Here is a 21,132-nt window from a genome sequence, read left to right on the forward strand (position 1 = left end):
AAGAGCTAACAAGCCAAGAAATTTGATTGACAATATATATGTCATTCCACTTGAATTCAATTAAGATCTTGAATGCCGTTACTGTTTACTATCTAATGAACACTAAACCACAGGGTTTGGATGCCTGTCTTGTTGAAGCCTTGAACATGGGATATTTAGATTGTTTTATTGCTTCCTGGGACAAAAATTATTTAAATTTAATTGCTATATAAACTCGATTCCAAACATTTTTGACCTTTTCCGCGCCAAAGTTAAAGCGCCATGAATTTCAACAATCTAAACTAACTACATATTCCATAGGCTATGCGATAATAAAATAGCAACCACGGTTTGTTCACCATGGGTAATCAAGGATTTAATCAATAAAATCTATCTACATTCAAATATGCAAGAGCGATTACCAATTGAAACATGAACAACTAAACCCACTTACATTGGATGGTTAGGATTCTTTTAGAGATGATGTTCATTGTGTTTCCGGTGAACTGTTGACCATCAGGTGGCTGTTTTCCCGGGTCGGCTGCACCACTGCTATGGAGAGGAAAGCGCCCGCGCGAGGAAAACTCTGCTGTTGCTCGGTTCGTCGGTGAAGGCTCCTTGGTTGCGTTCCTGGTCGGCGGCGTCGCGCCTGGCAGCTCGGTTGCAGAGACGGCCGGATGTTCAGTAGAGAGAGGCCGCCGTTCTTGATGCCAACGATGAGGAGTATTGCGTTTAGGGGTGACCTTCCTCGGTTGCAACTTGAGAGGTTCTCGCCATAACGGGTGTGTGCAAAGATTGGGAGGGTTTGGGTGTTGGGGGAAAAAAGGGCGAAAAATAAGGGTTGGGTGATTTGGGAAAAAAGTGAAAATATGAAAAATTGGGTGGTGTGTTAATTTAAACAGCCATAATAAGATTATGGTTAATTCTCTCTATTAATATTAATTGGGCCTAATAAACGGCCCATTGTATACATTGTATACATATTTCATTGTCTCCCTAGCGGTGCTCCTAATTTTATCATCGAACCTGCATTTCAAGACTCATACTAGTCTAAGGCGCTTTTCATTTATCGGAATACTGAAAACGACATCATTTTATATTTATTAAAAAAATAAAAGAAAAACACGCTCTCTTTCTCCTTTCCCAACCCGAAGTCTTTTCCTTTCTCCTTTTTTCTTCGCCTTTCTCCAACTTAAGGCCTTTTCACTTCCCCTTTTCCTCTCCCTTCCCTTCCTCTTCCTTATCCTGAGCCCTCCTCCTTTCCTTTCCCCTCCTTCCTTCCCAACTGAGACTTCTGCTACCACCTTTCATTGACTTCCATCACAGCTTCATGCTGCTCGCCCCCTTTCCAACCTAGTCTTTCTTCTTTGTCTTTTTTTTATGGGTTTTTTTTTAATTTTCTTACTACAGCGAAGTTTGTTCTAGATATCTGGATGCATTGATTCTGACATTTGTGTTTAATCCTATTTTTGCCGTCTCTTTCTTGTTTGATTGAAATCTTTATTTTAATAATTTACTGTATAAAATTCACATACTTTAAAAGTATATATACAGTCTCTATGCATTTGTTGTTCTGCACTAAGTGTATCAAGAAAAATAAAATAAGGTAATAGAGGAATTAATTTTGAGACCAGGGAGGTAGAGGAAGATAAAAAAGAGACAAGAGAAGAATGAGAAATAGAGAAATAGAGAAGAGACAAAAATGTAACAGACTAGATTGGAGAAGGAGGCGTGCAGCACAACGATGCCATGACGAAAGCCGACGAGAAGTGGCAATAGAGATAAATAGAAAGGAAAGTAAAGGAGAAGGAGCTCAGGTTAGAAATGGGAATGAGAGACTTAGGTTTTTTTTTAACAAGTATAAAACGACTTCGTTTTAGTATTCTGATGAATGAAAAGCGTATTAAGTACTAGTATGAATTTTGGAGTGCAAATTCGATGATAAAATTAAGTAACTATTAATATTACTATGAGACTCGAGTGTAATTTTAAAAATTACTGACATATATTTTATAAAAAAATAATATTTAAATTATTAAATAATTCTAATTAAATATATTCAATTAAATATATTAAATGATTTAACCGTTTATAATATTATTTTTCCCTAAAGATATTATTTCAAAAGTATTTATTTTATTATTATCATGCACCACTCTACAGGTCTGCGAGATGAGAAAGTCCAATAATAATAAATGGAATTTGAAATATATATAGGGGACAATTCATACAATATCCGGTAATGGAATAAATATAATATACAATCCAATTGCAGGTCAAGCTGACTATATCTATCTCTGTATCTATCTCTATATCTACATGTTAGATTAGAAAGCGATGTACAACTAAATAATATTTCTATTTTCTACATACGCGCTTTCCTATTGTGCTTTCCGCCCCCTGAAGAACTCTCAATTTAAACGATAAAATAAATAATAACAATTAGAAAGAATAGAAAGCAATCTAAAGACTCAAACCATAAAGAAACCCTTGGGAATTGTTCACCTACTAGACAATGCTTACTTTGTCTATTTTTGCAAAAGAATTGAAATATCAATATATTACATGACTAAATTTATTATTTTTAATTAATATTTGATTATTATTATTACAATTTTTTAATTTTAACTTTAGTAGTATAAAATAAAATATTAATTAAATATTGATTAATATTAATAAAAATATTATTTTTTTATATTTTTTGATATATTCCTTGTAGGATGACTCACTCCATGGTTGGATAATTCATGTTTTGTTTTGTACATTCGTTTTAGGATTTGATTGGATGACTTTTTATAAAAATATTTTAAATAAATTTTAAACAAATTTAAAATATAAAAATAATTTTATATTTAGATATTTTATATAAAAATATATTTTTTAACAATTATTTTTAAATACAATAATATAAAAATATTTATTTATTTATTATGTTAAAAATATTTTTAAGTAAAAAATATTTTAAAAAATATATCAATTATAACTTATAAAAAAATATTTTTTATTTTTTAATACTTTTATTTTTATTATTATTTTTTTTAAATATATTAAAAAAATATTAATAAAAATATTTTTTTAAGAATTTAATAATATCCAAACAAACTCTTAGTCCATTAAATTATGATATAATATAAAAAGGAATGTCAATATATTGTTGTTGTCGCACATATTTGCTTGTGGAATGCAATAGTATAAAAGATCAAAATTTTAAGCATGCAATTTTATACGGGGATGTTTAAGCCTCCACCTTTCATTGCAGTGATTGAACCTTTTATGAGCAGTTGTAAATTGGTAATATATAATTGCCATTTAAAAGAAAAGAAAAATAATAACTTCATATCAACAAGGGAAAAAGACGTTAGATTTCTTTTTGAAGAAAAAATATATTTAAATTAAGGGTTTAATTATTATATGTATTAAAAATATATGATAAAATTACTAATAATTAAAAATTTTAAATGTGTTTATTTAATAAATAAAAAATAAATGAATTAAAAACCTAAATTTTTGTATTTTTAATATTTTTTATTTATAATCTTAACCTATGAAAAAATAAATCTAAATTAAAATAAATTTTCAGAAGACTTATTTATTTATGAAAAATGTTATAATTTTCCTATAGACTCTTAAGTTCAATCTTTTCTGAATTATTGGAAGACAAAGTTAGAAAAACAAGGCTGAAATGCCTTTTTGCTGTCCTAACAATTTAACATACTTTTCTTTCTCCGTCACTCTCTTTCTCTTTGTTTTCTTTTGCTCAGTCATTTCTAACCTTCTGGGACTTGTTTATTTGGACAGTGTGAAACCCGTGACGCGGTGCTTAATGCGTGGTACTCCAAGGACAGAAAAGTCATTTCACTCAAACTCAATGCCCTCAAAGCAAGGAACTTGTACTTTCAAATAGAAACGCCCACACCTGATTCCACACACTCACACCTCGCTGAACCCGACTTGAGCTGATACAGAAATTTTTGTCTTCAACAGCTTTCGGATTTTCATTTTCAAACCCACTCCATCACTTTTCTCTCTCTTCTCTATCTTTCTCTCTCTATATAGTAGATACTCAATAATACTAGCGATTGATTCTGATTCTTCTAGTATCTCGAGATTTTCAGTTATTTTCAGTAATCATCCCTGAAAGGTGAGTGTTTCTTTTTTTTTTTTTTTTGAATGAATTTTGTTTGGGAGGGTTTAAGGTGAAAGTTGAAAACTTTTGTTTGGTTTTGGAATTCTGGGTTTTGGAAGTATTTTAAGGGTTTTATTTTGTGTGTTTTTGTTTGAACTTGTCGGAACAAGCTACTACTACTACTACTACTTAATTACTTTGTCATTGTTCTCTGCGTTCTTCTTTGTCGGTTGTCGTTTCAATTTAAAGCTCTGTTTTCCGTGTTTTGATGATTTTTATGTCGTTTTCAGGTCGTTTTGACCGCCGTGGAGGACTTCGAATTTGAAGTGTTCTTTACGCTCCCGTGTGTGTTGGTGAGTATCGAGAAAATCCATTCAAGATTTAAAATTTTAATTGTTTGGTTTTGCTATTATTTTGGAAGATTGTGCTTAGAAGTTTGAACCGGAATGTCCTTAGAATCAAATTAGAGAGTAAATTTGAGCTGTTGGTGTTTGTGATAGTGAAGGCACTATAGTTAACTCTGCAACTTTTGGATATGCGTTTGGGCTCTGAATTTTTTGAAGAATGGGTTTTTGTATAGATATAAATAACTTGCATTATTAGAGTGCAATATAATTTGTTATTTGTTGTTGGGGTTTATTATCTGATGGTGTTATTTTTCGTGGGGGAATGGTTCATTGGTTCTGTGTCTTTCATAATGTCAATGTGAATGGTTATTTGGTATCTTGGGCAATGATCTTTGTGTAGGTTTGTAAATAAATTTCTGTCACATGGCATTGTTTTGAGTTTCATATTTTATATATGCTACCCGTTCATGATGATCTATATTTCATTTTGTCTTCTTTCTTGTAACATGTGTTTTGTTCAACAGGTTTTACAGTCATAATATTTAGATATAGCGGACAATGGTAGCTAAAATCCGGCAAAGTGCTACCGACTCACCCAACGCAACAAAGCCAGAGGTTGGAGAGATTGACACCAGTCCTCCTTTTCAATCTGTTAAAGATGCTGTCTCTTTATTTGGTGAAGGTGCTTTCTCTGGTGAAAAACCTTTCATTAAGAAGGCAAAACCCTATTCTGCTGAGGTAATTGTCAATTTTTGTAACTTTTTGCCTTGTAAGGGTACAAACTTCAAACCCCTTGTGGTAGGTAGAACTAAATCTAAAAGTTGCATATCTCCTAAGTGTATCCTGTAAAGTTAATGAAGTAGTAACTGCAGTATAAACCTGTTATGGTTTTTAACATAAGTACTCGCTTTAATTCTTAAGCCAAAAAGGGAAATAAATAGTATTAGTAATTCTTTGCTAATACATATTTAGAACAGATTTGCCCAAAAAAATAGCCATATTTAGAACAGAAAAATACATTTTATCCCCAGAACTCTGGTTTATATGAACTTTAGTCCCAAAACTAGAAAATAATTGTTAACCTCGTGGGTCTGGCCTGGTGGCTCATCACTTGGTCCCTTAATCAAGATATTGGGAGTTCAAATCCCACCTTGGGTATGGAAAGCATCCTGTGGTCAGCCTTTGCCATTGGGAAGGGTCAAAGGGATTAGTCACTACGTTCAGTGTTAGATACCCTTGGGAAACCAAAAAAGAAAGAAGAAAATATTTGCCATATTTGGAACAGAAAAATGCATTTTATCACATGTTGTTCACATGTCTACCTTTTAGGAGATTCCTCCTTCCGCCCCAAATCCACCCGCTTTGAAATCTCAAATTTGAATATAAACTGCCACCATTTTCAAAGAAGTTAAGAGGCTAGGACAAGAGGTAAGATGACTGGTTGCGTGACCAAATTCACATACCAAATCCACCTAGAAGTTTGAGTGTTGAATAGATCTAAATGTGGGTAGAGGAGGTGCCAAGAAAGGAGAGAGACATGAAGACACTAGAGGAGAACAGCATGTTCTTGCAACTAACTGAGGATACAACTACTTGGCCAAGACAATCTCCTCCGCTGATCAACCCTTGGAGAACAAGGAAGTTGTATAACCGGTGATGATGGTAAATTCTCACACTTCAAGCACTTTTCAACTATGATAGCGGCCTATGTGGGTTCATCTCATGCCTATTCCTTAAAAACATTGCAAATGTTGTTGGAAGTGGTGGTGGTACCTATGTTGCACTGTGTTCAGTGCAGTGCAATGTTGGCTGTGCATCTGTGAAGAGGCTGATGAAGGAGTCAGAACAGCTTGGAGGAATCGAGTCCAATTGCAATCTCTTATGCATTTCTTGATTGTGGAGCCTAGAGGAGGAAGGCGTGGAATCAGAAGTCCCAAAATCATTCACATTTAAGAAAGTTCAGGAATTAGGTTACATTTTCTTTTAGTTCAGGAAACAGTGCACAAGCTTCTTTGACTCCACGGCAGTGCCATCTTTTTTGTGCTTATGTTGAAATCATGAACATAATCAATCATATCAAACTCACCTTTCTAAGAATGGTTTATATGCACACGACCTTGGACTTCTTTTAACATGTTGAATTCTTTCCTCCTTTTGTTTGTACATGAGCCTTTTTCTGGAGCCTTTTTCTGGTTTTATATATCTCTGGATATTAGTTAATCAAATTCAATTCAAGTTAATCAAATTCAATTCAGGAAGGAATCTTTGTTTAACTGGGCACCACAAATCTCAAGTTTTCTAATTACTTAGGCTGTTCTAACCACAAACTAGGTTATCTGGTTATGATTTATTTCCCTTCCTTTCAAGTTTAGTTGAATTTATTCTGTCCTCTACTTTTTGCTATTTACAAACCTTGTTCTTTCATCAGCGTGTTTTGGCAAAGGAGACACAACTTCATATAGCCCAGAAAGAGTTGAACAAACTAAAGGAACAAGTAAATAATGCTGAAACTACTAAGGCTCAAGCTCTTGTTGAGCTTGAAAGGGCTAAAAGGACAGTCGAGGAACTGACACAAAAGCTAAAAGTTGTCGATGAATCCAGGGAACTAGCGATCATGGCAACAGACACTGCAAAGGATCATGCGAAACAGCTTAAAGAAGTAAAGTATGGTAACTCTGATGGAACAAATGGTGCTTGGAAAGAAGAGCTTGAAGCTGCAGTTAAGAGGCATGCATCCATCATTACAGAACTCAATGCTGCAAAGCTAGAACTCAGCAAGATTCGTCAAGAATATGATTCTTCCTCGGATGCAAGAGAGTCTGCTTTCAAGCAAGTAGCAGAAGCAGAAAATATGATGAAGGAAAACTCAGAAAGAGCATCTGAGCTGTCTAAAGAAATTACTGCTGTAAAGGAATCAATTGAACAAACCAAGCATGCATCTGTTGAAGCACATCAGCAGCAAGCAATGGTGCTAGCTGAGAAAGATGTTCTAAGACGATCATATAAAGCCACCCTTGAACAATCCGAAAAAAAATTGCTTGATTTAAAGAAAGAGTTCAATCCTGAGCTTGCCAAAAATCTTGAAGCACAGCTGGCGGAGACATTGAGTGAAATTGGTGCTCTGCAAAAGGAAATGGAAAATAAAAGGATGCAGGATTTGGACTCCGTGAAAAGTGTCACTCTGGAACTTGATGATGCCAAGGAGTCACTGCATAAGGTAGCAGATGAGGAAAGCTCTCTTAGGAGCTTGGTGGAAGCTCTTAAGGTGGAACTTGAGAATGTAAAGAAGGAACATTTGGAATTGAAGGAGAAAGAGTCTGAAACTGAATCTGTTGTCGGGAATCTGCATGTCAAGCTTCGTAAAAGTAAGTCTGAGCTTGAAGCCTGCTTGGCAGAAGAATCTAAAGTTAGAGGTGCATCTGAGGAAATGATCTCAACACTGAACCAGCTGCAATCTGAAGCTGAAAATGCACGGCAGGAAGCAGAAGACATGAAGAACAAAGCCACAGAATTGATGAAGGAGGCTGAAGTTACCAAGCTTGCATTAGAAGATGCAGAGGAAAAGCTCAAAGTTGCACTGGAAGATGCAGAAGCAGCAAAAGCAGCAGAGGCTAGTGCCCTTGACCAGATTACGGTGTTAACTGAAAGGACAAGTGCTGCGCGCGCCTCAACATCCGAATCTGGTGCTAAAATTACAATCTCAAGAGAGGAATTCGAGTCGCTAAGTCGTAAAGTTGAGGAGTCTGATAAATTAGCAGACATGAAAGTAGCTGCTGCCAAGGCACAGGTTGAGGCTGTGAAGGCAAGTGAAAATGAAGCTATCAAAAGATTAGAGACAGCTCAAAAGGAGATCGAGGATATGAAGACGGCAACACAGGAGGCCTTGAAAAAGGCCGAGATGGCTGAAGCGGCAAAGAAGGCAGTGGAGAGCGAGCTTCGGAGGTGGAGTGAGCGGGAGCAGAAGAAGGCAGCAGAAGCTGCTTCTCGAATATTGGCCGAAACTCAGGTGTCATCGGAATCATCTCCTCAGCACTACAGGATTCAAAAGCAGAACCCTCCTCCTCACAAAATGGAGGCGAAGAAGCTCGAGAAAGAGAAGGTCTCAGTTTCAAAGAAAGTCCTTGTGCCTACCATTAGCGGTATCTTCCACAGGAAGAAAAACCAGGTTGAAGGTGGATCTCCTTCTTTTTTGCCTGGTGAGAATCTTGCATGAAATTTGAGATTTGTTGTGTAGTTTGTGCAGCTCTTGAATGTGAGGGAAACAAAAAATGATCTGTGTGTAGTAGTTGAAAAATGAATGGATTATGGGAAGTGTTAATAGTGTAAATTGAACCAAGTAGATTATGTAATCTATTGTATTATTATGTTGCTTATGTTGAGGTTTCATGTTTGGTGGTAGCAACCCTTCCACGGGAAGCAATATCATTTAAATATGCATGCATACTTTGGAAACTTGTAAAGCACAGTGTGACTTAACACCACATTTGGCTTAGTATATAATCTTTGTTAGATAAATCCATAAATGCTTGGAAAATATCTGTTACAGCCACATTTCCCGTTTGACAGAGATGGTAGAACCATAATGTATGTTTGTGGTTTGTAGATATCAAATGGTGAGTGTATCTGTATATCGTTAGCATTGCTTCTGTTGTAATATTGTATTATGTTGAAAAATGGAAATAGTGAATCTTTTCATTCTTCTTTTATTTTTATTTATTAAGAGTATTAATTTAACACATTGTGCAAAGTCATTTCATACAGTCATTTGCTTATGCATTGATTAAAACTGGCGCAGCATGTTAGAATACTATTCTTAATCGTGTAGAAAAGAATCTGAGTGTTTAAAATAACTAATAAACAAGTTATAATAAGAAAATGCTTATAAAAGTCTTTCTAAGATTATTAAGCAATGCTGTTTTTTAAAGTGGAAACACAATATTATAGATTCTGATAGATTAATGAAATAATTTAGAAATAAAAATCCTATCTAAATTAAAATATTAACTTAAATATCTTCGATATGTATTAACATAAATATATTAAATATGTCGCGATTCATTTCCAAATATTAACCTCAAATTAGAGGCAATTTCTTTAAGTGCATTAAAAAGTATATTTTCCAAGATTTGAGACACAATTCCTCAATTCCAATAAAAATAATTAAAAACATGAGAAAACAATTATCTAAATTCCTAATCCGTCTTGTTGAAGAAAATCTAACAATGAATCTCATTAGTTGTGCAGTGTCTATATCCATGTGAGAGATATTCTTAATCATTCTACCTGATACCTGATATATTTTTGTTTTCCATTAGTAGCAATGAATATAAATAAATAAATACAAACATTAATATCGTATTTATCAAGTAATTTTACCTGTAGCATACTGTTACAATAAAAGATCATGTTTATTACACATTATAAACAAAAACAAGAAGAGAATTACACAAGTAGCAAAATTTTCCTGCCTTCTTTAACACAAGACCTCTTCGACACAAGACCAACTTAGTTACTGTTTGAACAACGGACTTTAACACAGACAGTTGATATTAGACGCATAGTAACCGGTAATTGAATCAGTCAAATTATTGGTTTATTGATTTATTAGTTCAACCGATAAATTATTAGTTAAACTGATAGAACTAGTTTTACGTAAATAAAAAATTTAAAATAATCAAAAGTCTAAAATTATAATTTAAAATACATATTTTTATTAATATTTTAAAAACAATCAAATTTCAACAAATTGTAATCAACAAATTATACTCTAGTTATCATTAAATAAGTATATAAAATACTAGTATTTGTTCATAATAAAAATCTTTTAATTTTATTTTTATACTAAAGTAACTAATTTTTATTTCAGTAACTAACTAATTAGTTTATATTTATTATATTGTTATATACTATATATATTTATTGAAAAATAATATTTAATAAATATCATATAATCATAAAAAGAATAATGATATTATAATTAATAACTCAAATGGCATAGTCTTCCCATACTCATCTAAGAGGTTGCGAGTTCGAGTCTCTCTATCTTAATACAAATAAAATAAAATAAAAATATTTGATATTTTTATTTATACATATTTAATAATATTTATATTAATAATTATAAATAATAAAAAATATAATTAATTTAAATATAAATAAGTATAAAATTAAAATAATATTAACAAAAATACTGTATATTTTTATTATATAATTGATAATTAACATATAAAATAATAAAAAATAACATAACTTAGTAGCAAGTGTAAATCTTTTGCTCAATGAGTAAAGTAGTTGAGCGTCTCTTGGCAAAATCCCGTCTAAGTTTGTTTTTTGTAGGTTCCTTTCATTTTGTCTTTACTTTTTTTGTGTTTATGTAATATTTTTTTCTGTAAGTTAGTTTATGTAATCTTTCTTTTTGCAAGTTTAATTTCATTTTTTTTCTTGTCAATTTATGTTATTGTCAAACCTAAGTTCTTTGAATTTCTTTAAAAACTAAACAGTTGTATTAAATACTTTGGTATTTTGAGAAGTGTTAGATTTATATATTCATATTATTTACGAATTGCATTTGCAGATTATTTGTTTGATGTTTATAATTATGCCAAATATTATGCTCTTTTATTATTTTCGTCTTTGTTGTCAAATAAGATATTTTAATACACTTTAAAATTGGTACCAAAGAGGATTGATTCTGCTTCTAGATAATAGATTTTGAACTAAAAATTTATGTTGATATTGTCAAACTACCATAGTTTTTCCTTTAATCATATAAAATAATTGTTTTTGACGTCAAAATATAAATTCCTGCATAACGCATACTACATTACCACTACAATATTAGTAGCAAAACATTTGTTAAATACTTATAAAAAATTACTATTAGCCACTTAAAAAAAACACATGAATATGTAAGATATTCTACAATATGTTCTTTATTATTGGGAACCAATGGCTTAAGCGTACAATGCGTACAATGGAGGTTTAGGAAGTATTAGAGATATAATCATTAGTGTTACATTGTCGTATCAGGTTACGCTTTTGGGATGAATAGTTTCGTGATATGATATTAAAGTTCTTTATCGCACAAACTATTTTCTACACTTCTTTCTTATGAAAGAAATAAATGTTTTGTTTCCTATACGAAACCACATTACACAATACAACTACTCTTCTTCTCGTATATATTATTAAAATTATTCAACTACTTCTTTTAATATAATTTGAAAATGCACCGTATTTTGGAGGCATTAACTTTCAACAAATTCGTAAAAAAATACAAACAATTCTAAATAAAATTTTGACGTGGTAAACTACACCCCTACACCCGATGGAGCTACAACAATTCGCCCATCAAGTTAGATGGGCGAAAATACAGATGATAACGGGACAGTATAAAATAGGATAGGAACAAAGATGTCTCTTTACTTCTCACAAAACATTATTAATTTATTACAAATATTATTATAACATACAAATAGAGTATTATCCAAAATTATGAATTCAAAAATATAAAATAATATACCATATAATTATGGAGAGAAAGAATTAGAGAGTAGAATGACACATTATTAATGTTATGCAAAGAAAAAAAAGACGTTTTTTAAATTAGGGTTAGATTTTTCAATATGTTTGTAAAATGACTAAAAAATCTATATAAGAAATAAATTATTAAGGATATTTAAAAAAATTTAATAATTCAGGAATTAGTGAGGATAGGATGAAAATTTCTGCTCAAGTTCCTGCACCTGTTTCGGAGAAATTTTGCCTTTTATTCCCATTTTTACTTCATATTTACAGACTATTTGTTTTATGTTTAAAACTTTGCTAAATGAAAACTACTCAAATAAAGATGTCAAAAACATCTTTTTTATAAAGATACTTTGTATAAAAGTGTAATTTATTTATTTGGTCACATTTTAAATAAAAATAATATTTTGACAAGTATCAAAATCTAATCCTACAATTCATTATCTAATGATCAAAAAAAAAAAATTTTCACATAAAAATAATTATAAAATTTTTATTGAAATATCCATTCTGCCAAATATTATGTTCTTTCATTATTTTTTGTTTTTGTTGTCAAACAAGATATTTTAATACATTTTAAAATTGGTACTCACAAAGAGAATTAATTCTGCTCTTAGATAATAGATTTTAAACTAAAGATTATGTTGATATTGTCAAACTGCCATAATTTTTTTCCATCATGTCAAATAATTGTTTTTGCGTCAAAATATAAAATTCTGCATAACACATACTACATGACCACTACAATATTAGTAACAAAATATTTATTAATTACTTATCAAAAATTACTAGTAGCTACTTAAAAAAAACTCACATATGAATATGTAAGATATTCTACAATGTATTCTTTATTACTAATAGTATCATAAACTATTTTTTACACTTCTTTTTTATGAAAGAAATATATATTTTGTTTCCTATAAGAAACCACACTGCACACCACAACTACTTCTCTTCTTGTCGTATATATTATTAAAATGAAAAAGTATAAGAAGTCAATAAAATATTTGTAATAGAGATTTATGCAGTATTAGAGATATAATTATTAGTATTATCTTTTTTCATCAGCTAAAATTTTTGGGATAAGTGGTATTATAACATGGTATTAGAGCGTTAAATCCGAAAGGTCAAGAGTTCGATTCCTAATACTCGAATGGTTATTCTAATATAAAAAATATTTATTTTATAACTCAATAATCCATTATCTCTCTAACGAAATCTTATTAAAATTATTCAACTACTTTTAATACAAGTTAAAAATGCACCGTACTTTGGAGGCATTAACCTCCAACAAATTCGTAAAAATATTACAAACAATTCTAAATAAATTCGACGTAGTAGGCTACACCACTTATACCCGAGGGAGCTACCCAACAATTTGCCTCATCAAATTATTGATGGGTAAAAATAGAGAGAGCAACAGGGCAAGACAGGAACGGAGATGTCTCTCTATTTTTTGTTTTTGTTTCTAGATATATTCTTCATCTTTATCTTCGGCATCTGTCCTAGAAAAATATTGCCTCCCATTAATATTTTTTGCAGGGTCTTATTTCTTATGGAAAAATGATTCTCCGTCAGATCCTATTTTCTATTCCCTAGATAATTTATATGAAAATTTTAATAAAAAATAAAAAAATCACAGAATATTATTACAAATATTATTATAATATACAAATAAAATATTATTTATTTGGATCTCGTTAGAAAGATAATGGAATATTTATACAATGTGTACAATAGTCTATTGAATTATAAAATGAACATCCTCTATACTATCTAAAATAACCATCCGACTACTAGGGATAATAAACATCTTCTCAAAAAATTAAATTGATTTTGGGTTCACAAAAAATCGAACTCTTAACCTTTCGGATCTAGCGCTCTAATACTATGTCATGTTACCACTCATCCCAAAAGTTTCAGTTGATAAAAAAAGGTAACACTAATGATTATATCTCTAATATTCCATAAACCTCCATTGTACACATTGTATAAATATTCTATTAGCTTCTCATACTTTTCCTATTCAAAATTACAAGTCTAAAATAATTAAACAACACATTATAGTTATAGAGAGAAAGGATTGAAGAGTAGGATGGTAGAGTGTTAATGTTATGGAAAAAAAAAGACATTTTTTAAATTAAGAAAAAGAGTAACTATTTAAAAATATTTTTAAGTTTCTGTGCAAATGCTTCGGTCAAATCGAAGGAAAAAGTTTGAGATGACTTGACATTACGAATGCACATGTAGCATACTAGGAAGAAGGATTTTTTTTGTCGAGTTTCAAACTACCATTCCATCCAAGCTGTAATTCACCGCAATTTTCCTTGAAAAGCTTGGACAGGATTGCTCCGGTCAACTTTGGTATTGAGATCCAACCAAAAGCTCGTCCAGCTTTGGCGAAATGCTGTCGAAGAATAAGTTGTTGCTAAGTTTCAAGACCGACAAATTCAAAAGTTTTTCAATTCAGAGGAATTTTTTCTGTGACCCTGCCCCCTGCTGTTCGAAAGGAAAATTCAATTCAACTGCGTGTAGGTAAAGGGATGCTTCCTGTTAGCTCATTGAAGTTCAGGATCAAATTCTACAGCGTCTTTATATTATCTAGCTCCCGTGAATCTCACCAGTGAGCTGGTTCAGCCATATGATCAAGTTTCTAAAGTTGGAGAGTGACCCCAAAGTGGAAGGGATACTTCCATTCAGGTGGTTGAAGCTCAAATCCAATCCCACTAGGTTGAAATAGTTGCTGAGAGTAAATAGAATAGAACCTGTGAAGTGATTATTCTGTAAGAACAATTCCTTCAAAAGATTCTTAGAATCTCTTCGAAATTGTACCATAGAAGTTGTTCGAACTCAGATCCAACAATTCCAAATTCACCATCTCCGTTAATGACTACAGGAGCAACCTTTCGAACTGGTTGAACCTAACAGAAAGCCCCCTTAACCCCTCCATTTTCACGAAAATCTCAATCGATAACTCATCGGACGAGATGAAAGACTCCGGAACCCGTGAAGTTGTTGAACGAGAGATCGAAATAGATAAGTGTAAAGCATAGACCGTCCCGGAATCTGGAAGGTGAAGTGGTTGCGAGAGAGGTAAAGGAGCTAGAGAATGGGGAGTGAGAGAACGGACCGGAGAATTGGTTGTCACACAAAACCATGTAATTTTGAGAGAAGAGGATTTTTTTGTCCAATTTTCAAAATTACAATTCCAGTCATATGCCACGTGTGTCCACCCGTAACACCAACTCATCAGAACGAGAATTTGTATAAAGGGACTAATCCGTATCACTTTTAAGGAGGTGACGAATTTAAAAATATTTTCAAATGGTTAAAAACGAAAATATTTGCGAGACAAAAAATGAAAGATCTATTTATCTTTTTCTCGGCAAAAATTTTTGTGCTTAGAAAAATTTTGTCATGCTTAAATGAGAAAATGTAAAATTAAAAAAAGAAAAAGTATATTTATATAATTTCATGTTTGCACCACATATGCGTAAAATACATTATCCATAATCATATAAAAATTAAAAAGCCATGACTGGTTACTTTACTATTTTAGCATATTGTTGTAGACTTGTGGAACTAATTGAGACATGACACGTCATTTCACCCACATCGAAATGGTTGACCTTTTTGATTCCCACACAAAGAACATTCTACACCCTCTCTCTCTTTTATATATATCCTTCCTCGATTCGCCGCATCACATTCATTCTCTCTCCTTTGTCACTTCCACACTCTCCACCTCCCACACATCAAACACACACGCCGCTCTCATCGTTAACCTCAAAATCCTCGAACTTCAAACGCTCTGAAGTGGCCTGAAAAAAAAAAAGAAAAGAAAAAGAAGATTTGAAAAAAATGTTGTTAGGTAGAACAAGCAGCAGCATTGGCATCAACAGCAGCGACCGAAAGGACACAGAATATAACGCCTTTCTCGCACCCTTCACATACCCAGCATCTAACGATACCTACCTAACCGACTCTTCTTCTAGAACCTTCCAGAACAACAGCAACCACGACGACGATCTTCTTGACTTCGGGTTTACCAGGCCCGATTTCCCGCCGGGTCAACTCGCTGGCACCGTCGAGTTCTACCGTCGCCACGTGTTCCTCTGCTACAAGAGTCCCGCTGCGTGGCCGCCGCGGATTGAGGCCTGGGAATTTGACCGATTGCCGCGGTTGCTCCACGCCGCCGTCGCCTCCGGTAAAGGTCGCATGAAGAAGGAGGTACACGCTTCTAATGTGACCGTTTCAGGGATTTAATTTATTTGCTTTTTTTTTTTAGTACATAAAATAGAAAAGGGTAAAGTGAGAAACACCATTAACTGATTAAGATCTGTTTGGTTTTTTTTTTCTTCTGTTTTTAAAATCCTGTAAAATAGAAAACTGAAAAGAGTGATGACATTTCAGTTTTAATAAACAAACATTTTATTTCTAAAAGATTCTTTGACAAAATATCAAAGGAAAAAAAAATTGACACTAAATGACTTTGATTCTATAATTTGTTTTGAACGTTAAAATATTATTTAGAAGATACATTAAAAAACTAAGAAATATTCTTTTTTTTTTTTAATTTTTTTCCTGAATATTTCGCCATTCTGGTTAAAAAAGAATGGAACAATAAAAACTTTAGTTAGCTTAAAAAGTCAGCAAATTTGGATAACGCTTTCAAGTTCGAGTTATGTGTTACTAGTCACTCGATTACTCGAACTACATAAGTCAGATTTCCAGTATCATGATCTCTTATATCAATAACTTCTATAACTAAACAACCTAAGAGGAATTAATCTCTCGTTAGCAGTGTTGAAATCCAATTTATCATCTTTGATTTTTAAATTTTTATTGTAGTCCGACCCCAACCCTAATGCCTTTAACTCTTGTTTTTCACTTTTAGATTAATTTGGATGCCTATGGACACCTCAAAAAATTATATATCTGTTTCTTATATGGTTGTATACAAATTAAATTCTAATTGGTTCTTTATAAGACCACGAGTATTCTTATTTTTTGGGTTCATTATCACTGCTCAGAAGATTAGTCTCTTAAGTTCCATTGGGATTGTGCATCGAATTGGTCTCTGAAGTTCCAATTGCACTATTAACATGTGTGAGATTGATTTCTGGGCACCATAATGGCCCCTCGACTAGTCGACTCCTTTCTGGTAGTGACTTAGCAAACGGAGTGATGTGTTGGCACCACCAATACCACGCTGGACACAAGTGAAACAATGTCATTTGGTTTTCATGCTCAATAAAAGCGAATGCTATATCTTTTTGTTATATTTTGTGCAACACGTTTTGATGTCCAACATAACAAAACAATGTCTCATATGCTCTCATTGGGCATCAAAACCAAATGACATTGTTTTACGTGTGTCCAGCATGGCATTGATGGTACCAGCACATCACTCCATTTGTTGAGTTGCTATCAAAAAGGAATCAATGGACTATTATGGTGCAGGGAGATCAATCTCAGGGACGTTAATAGTGCAACTGGAATCTCAAAGATCAATTTGGTGCACGGTCCTAACCTCCTGTATACACAAATTATTCATATAGATGTGCAAATTTCTGATTGATGGTACTGACAGTTATCTTTGATAATCAAGTTTGGTTCAATCTTGTTTCAATGAAATAACACTAGGATTGTTCAATCTTTACTAGACCCTCTTAACAATTTGCGAGGGACATGATGGAACCGAAACATCCAATGGTGATATGCTAATTTTTCCAGACATGGTCAGATACAGGTTGGCATGACTTCTATTTTGTAATTTTTTTTTTAAATTTTCTCATTACCAACAGCAATTATTGGTGAATTTCAGGCGATTAACACATTTTGATGTGGAAACATTCGTCGAAGAAGTTCTTGTCAACGATGGAGAATGGCGTCCTGGCAACCCCGAAGCCTTGTTGGCTTCATATGTGTTCGTGTGTTCACATGGATCCCGGGACCGGAGATGCGGAGCTTGTGGACCTGTCTTGGTTAGTAGGTTCGGGGAAGAGATAGAGTTACTTGGTCTTCAAGGTAAAGTGTTTGTTAGCCCATGCTCTCACATTGGGAGGCATAAGTGTGGAGGAAATGTCATTATATTCGGGTCAAGCATCAATGGAGAAGCCACTGGCCATTGGTATGGTTGAACTTTCTATCTCTTCTTTGAAGCTGGAAAAGAACATTTTAACAGTTCAATATTTTGAGCTGACAAGTATTCATTTTCAACTCAATTATGTAGGTATGGATATGTTACTCCGAAAGATGTACCTTCGTTGATTCAACAACATATAATTAAAGGAGAAATTTTGGACTCGTTATGGAGGTAATTATCTTCTGTGCAGTTTCTTCTTTAGCATTTTATCCATGACATTGTTTCTGTTTTTTGTTTTGTGAAAGAAAACGCTTAACACACTGTCATCACTGGTTTAACATTTGGTCTCTCATTTTGTCCTGAAATTTGTAGTATAGCATATTGAGCTTTAGTTGTTAATACTTATCAGGTTATGTGGTTTTTACTCCATACAGCTCTAAGTAGCATGTTCCATTTATGGTTTTACCTACTCCCTTTATTCTCTTTTACTGTCATCTGGTTCAATACACCTCGAATTCTTGATATAAAATGTATCTAGATATATTGATCCAAGGATATATCAAAAAGTGATATTAGCATATACAAGGGAACAACAGAGTGAGTATTTAAACTTCTTACAAGTTAAAAGCACAAATGGTGCTCTTCTGGGCAATGATTTAGCTCTTCGAGTTTAAGCTGTTGGTATGTTACTGGAGATTTGCATCACGAAACGAGACATATTCCCTTAAGCTCTATGATGTCTATGATTTGTATTTCTTGTGGTATATTCCCTCTCTGCTCAGACCTGATTTTGGCATTCTGAAAAGTTGGTAAAATATAATGACATGTGATGAGAGTTAAAGTATGCTGATTTGATTTGCTAATTTTAATGCATCATTTTTCAATATTGCCATCAAGGGGCCAAATTGGTTTGACAGCAGAAGAACAAAAAAAGAGCCAAGAACAGAGGATTCATCAGAACAGTGTAACAAATTTTAAAGAAAACACAGAAGAGTTCATGGATACAAACAATCATACAACAGGCACTGTTGCGTTTCAATTCCAAGAGAGCATTGCAACCTGTTGCCAAGATAACAGATATTCCTCTTGCCATCAGGACGATCATGTGTCGTTAGAAAAGACGAAGATCGCTGGAGCCATTGAGACGGAGGCAAAGCTCTTAACTGATGATGATGAGTTCAGAGAGAATGTGCCGTCTCGGATAAGTAATGGCAAAGCAGCATCACGCAAATTTTGTTCCATTCCAACATGGCTTGACTACTGGGAGCTAGAAGATACTTATGCTGCTCTCTCTGTCGTATGCGCTGCCGTGTCGGTTGTTATTGCCTATCGCTGCTACAAGAACAGCTGAGCTTAGTGGAATCAATAATTTGTTGGCCACTGTATTTAGCTTTGGCTCACATATTAAATCACATTTTCATCTCTGTTAATTAGCTTCCTTTTATCTGATGTTAGTGCAGTCAGCAGAGGAGGTTATGTGGATACTATGTTGTATATGATTCTTGAATTTACAATAGTCTGAAGTAGGTAGAATTTTCATTTTTTATAATGCACATAGTTTGCTTGTGTGGAAATTGATTTGTTACATTTTACAAATCCAATGAAATGCTTACAATTTTATATTTTATTAATATATGTCCTGCATCTCCTTCAGAATTTCTATTGAGTTTCAAACTAGTTTTGACGCGTTATTATGAATTCTTGAAACCCTTTGTAGTGGTTTTATCTAAGTCTCCTTCACTGAGGGTTGTTTTCATCGTATCATGGTTGCTGTTATAATGTTCTTTTGTCAGGTATGAATCCTGCTTGGCTAGTTTTATAATGTTCTTTTTTTCTTTTACCCCACAAATTTGTGTAAGAAAATAAAGTTTTATTTTCGCTTTCAACCAATTGATTTGATTTCTGCACACAAAAAAAAATGCAGGCATGGTATAAAATAGATTGGTTTTGTGAAACATAAAGAACGATTTAAAGTTTATAATAAATTATATATTTCTTAACACTTGTTCATACGTGGGCCTAATAACATGGTCCATCCCATAGTCTCCGTAAGGAACAAATAAACCAAGTTGGAAAACTAAGTCAGATGTTCATCTCACTATTTCGATTATCACCTTTCATGTGACAACCAATTCAAACATGGGGTAGAATACAGGTTTATAAAAATTAAATATATAGTAAAGGAAATAAGAGTTGAAGTCACAATTTCTCTCATGTAATGATTTGTAATAAGTGAACAACTACTAAACTAATTAGTTAATTCAGTAATTTAGAACATTTATTAATATCTGTGAAATTTTTAATGATTGAATTTTATATTTTCTTTAAAAAATTTTGATATTTTTGCGAATAAGGTAAGGTATGGTTTAGAACTTTAAGGTATGGGTAAGATTAGGATCGAAAGATTTTCAACCCACGAATTAAGTAGAGTAGAGTTTTAATAAAATTTTTAACCCGCAGATAAAATTAGGATAAGGTCTAAATCCTATCCTACCCTATTTATTGACAGTTCTAAATACATGTATTATTCAATTTATTTTCAATGTGTATTTTGTATTCCAATATATACTTTATACTGAATCCATGACTTAATCATGAAATATCATCTTAAGCCGAGAAGGATTTGGATCCTCTAAAGTTTGAATTTTACCTTAGAGAATAAAGTGCGATCTTCTATTCTTGAATAATTTTTCTTTCATATTTATTTTTGGCTCCACTTATAAAATCAATGGTGAAAAATCACATTTTACTCTCTAAAGTGAAATTCAAACTTTAGAAGATCGAAATTCAACCGAAAAAATAGCACCATTAGCTCAATCGTTTTTATTTATTCTCTTCTTCTTCGACCTCAACGCTCAGCAATGTTTGTGTCGAAACAATTAATTTTAGTGTTATCATGGATTGCCTTAATGGGTCTATGAATTTAGTCTTATTTTCACTTTCTTTCCACCCATCGTAATGTTGGTCGAACTAAATTCGCACCAATAAATAGTATAATAATTTATGAGGAGTGTTCAGTAAATTTTATAATTTATAATCATTAATTACTCATTGTTAATATTTTT

The 21,132-nt window shown here is 32.7% G+C and overlaps 2 protein-coding genes across 2 annotated transcripts; both read left to right on the forward strand.

Annotated features, from left to right (window-relative positions):
- The first annotated feature begins 3,876 nt into the window (after window positions 1–3,876).
- Window positions 3,877–9,151, forward strand: LOC130964308 (WEB family protein At5g55860-like). Its single transcript, XM_057889869.1, has 4 exons — window positions 3,877–4,120; window positions 4,396–4,458; window positions 4,977–5,190; window positions 6,881–9,151. Exons 3-4 carry the CDS (start codon window positions 5,011–5,013, stop codon window positions 8,663–8,665), a joined length of 1,965 nt encoding a protein of 654 aa, XP_057745852.1. The 5' UTR covers window positions 3,877–4,120; window positions 4,396–4,458; window positions 4,977–5,010; the 3' UTR covers window positions 8,666–9,151.
- A 6,556-nt stretch (window positions 9,152–15,707) lies between these two features.
- Window positions 15,708–19,633, forward strand: LOC130937708 (altered inheritance of mitochondria protein 32-like). Its single transcript, XM_057867100.1, has 5 exons — window positions 15,708–16,209; window positions 17,646–17,731; window positions 17,807–18,112; window positions 18,215–18,298; window positions 18,965–19,633. The coding sequence occupies exons 1-5, from the start codon at window positions 15,841–15,843 to the stop codon at window positions 19,416–19,418; spliced, it is 1,299 nt and encodes a 432-aa protein (XP_057723083.1). The 5' UTR covers window positions 15,708–15,840; the 3' UTR covers window positions 19,419–19,633.
- The last annotated feature ends 1,499 nt before the right edge of the window (window positions 19,634–21,132 follow it).

This window comes from Arachis stenosperma, chromosome 1, assembly GCF_014773155.1.
Source record: "Arachis stenosperma cultivar V10309 chromosome 1, arast.V10309.gnm1.PFL2, whole genome shotgun sequence".
Lineage (NCBI taxonomy): Eukaryota > Viridiplantae > Streptophyta > Magnoliopsida > Fabales > Fabaceae > Arachis > Arachis stenosperma.

Coding starts and splice junctions, on each gene's coding strand:
- LOC130964308 (XM_057889869.1), top strand. CDS start 5,011: ATGGTAGCTAAAATCCGGCAAAGTGCTACCGACTCACCCAACGCAACA. Junction 5,191..6,880: donor CAAAACCCTATTCTGCTGAG/GTAATTGTCAAT, acceptor TTCTTTCATCAG/CGTGTTTTGGCAAAGGAGAC.
- LOC130937708 (XM_057867100.1), top strand. CDS start 15,841: ATGTTGTTAGGTAGAACAAGCAGCAGCATTGGCATCAACAGCAGCGAC. Junction 16,210..17,645: donor AAGGTCGCATGAAGAAGGAG/GTACACGCTTCT, acceptor AATCTTTACTAG/ACCCTCTTAACAATTTGCGA. Junction 17,732..17,806: donor CCAGACATGGTCAGATACAG/GTTGGCATGACT, acceptor GGTGAATTTCAG/GCGATTAACACATTTTGATG.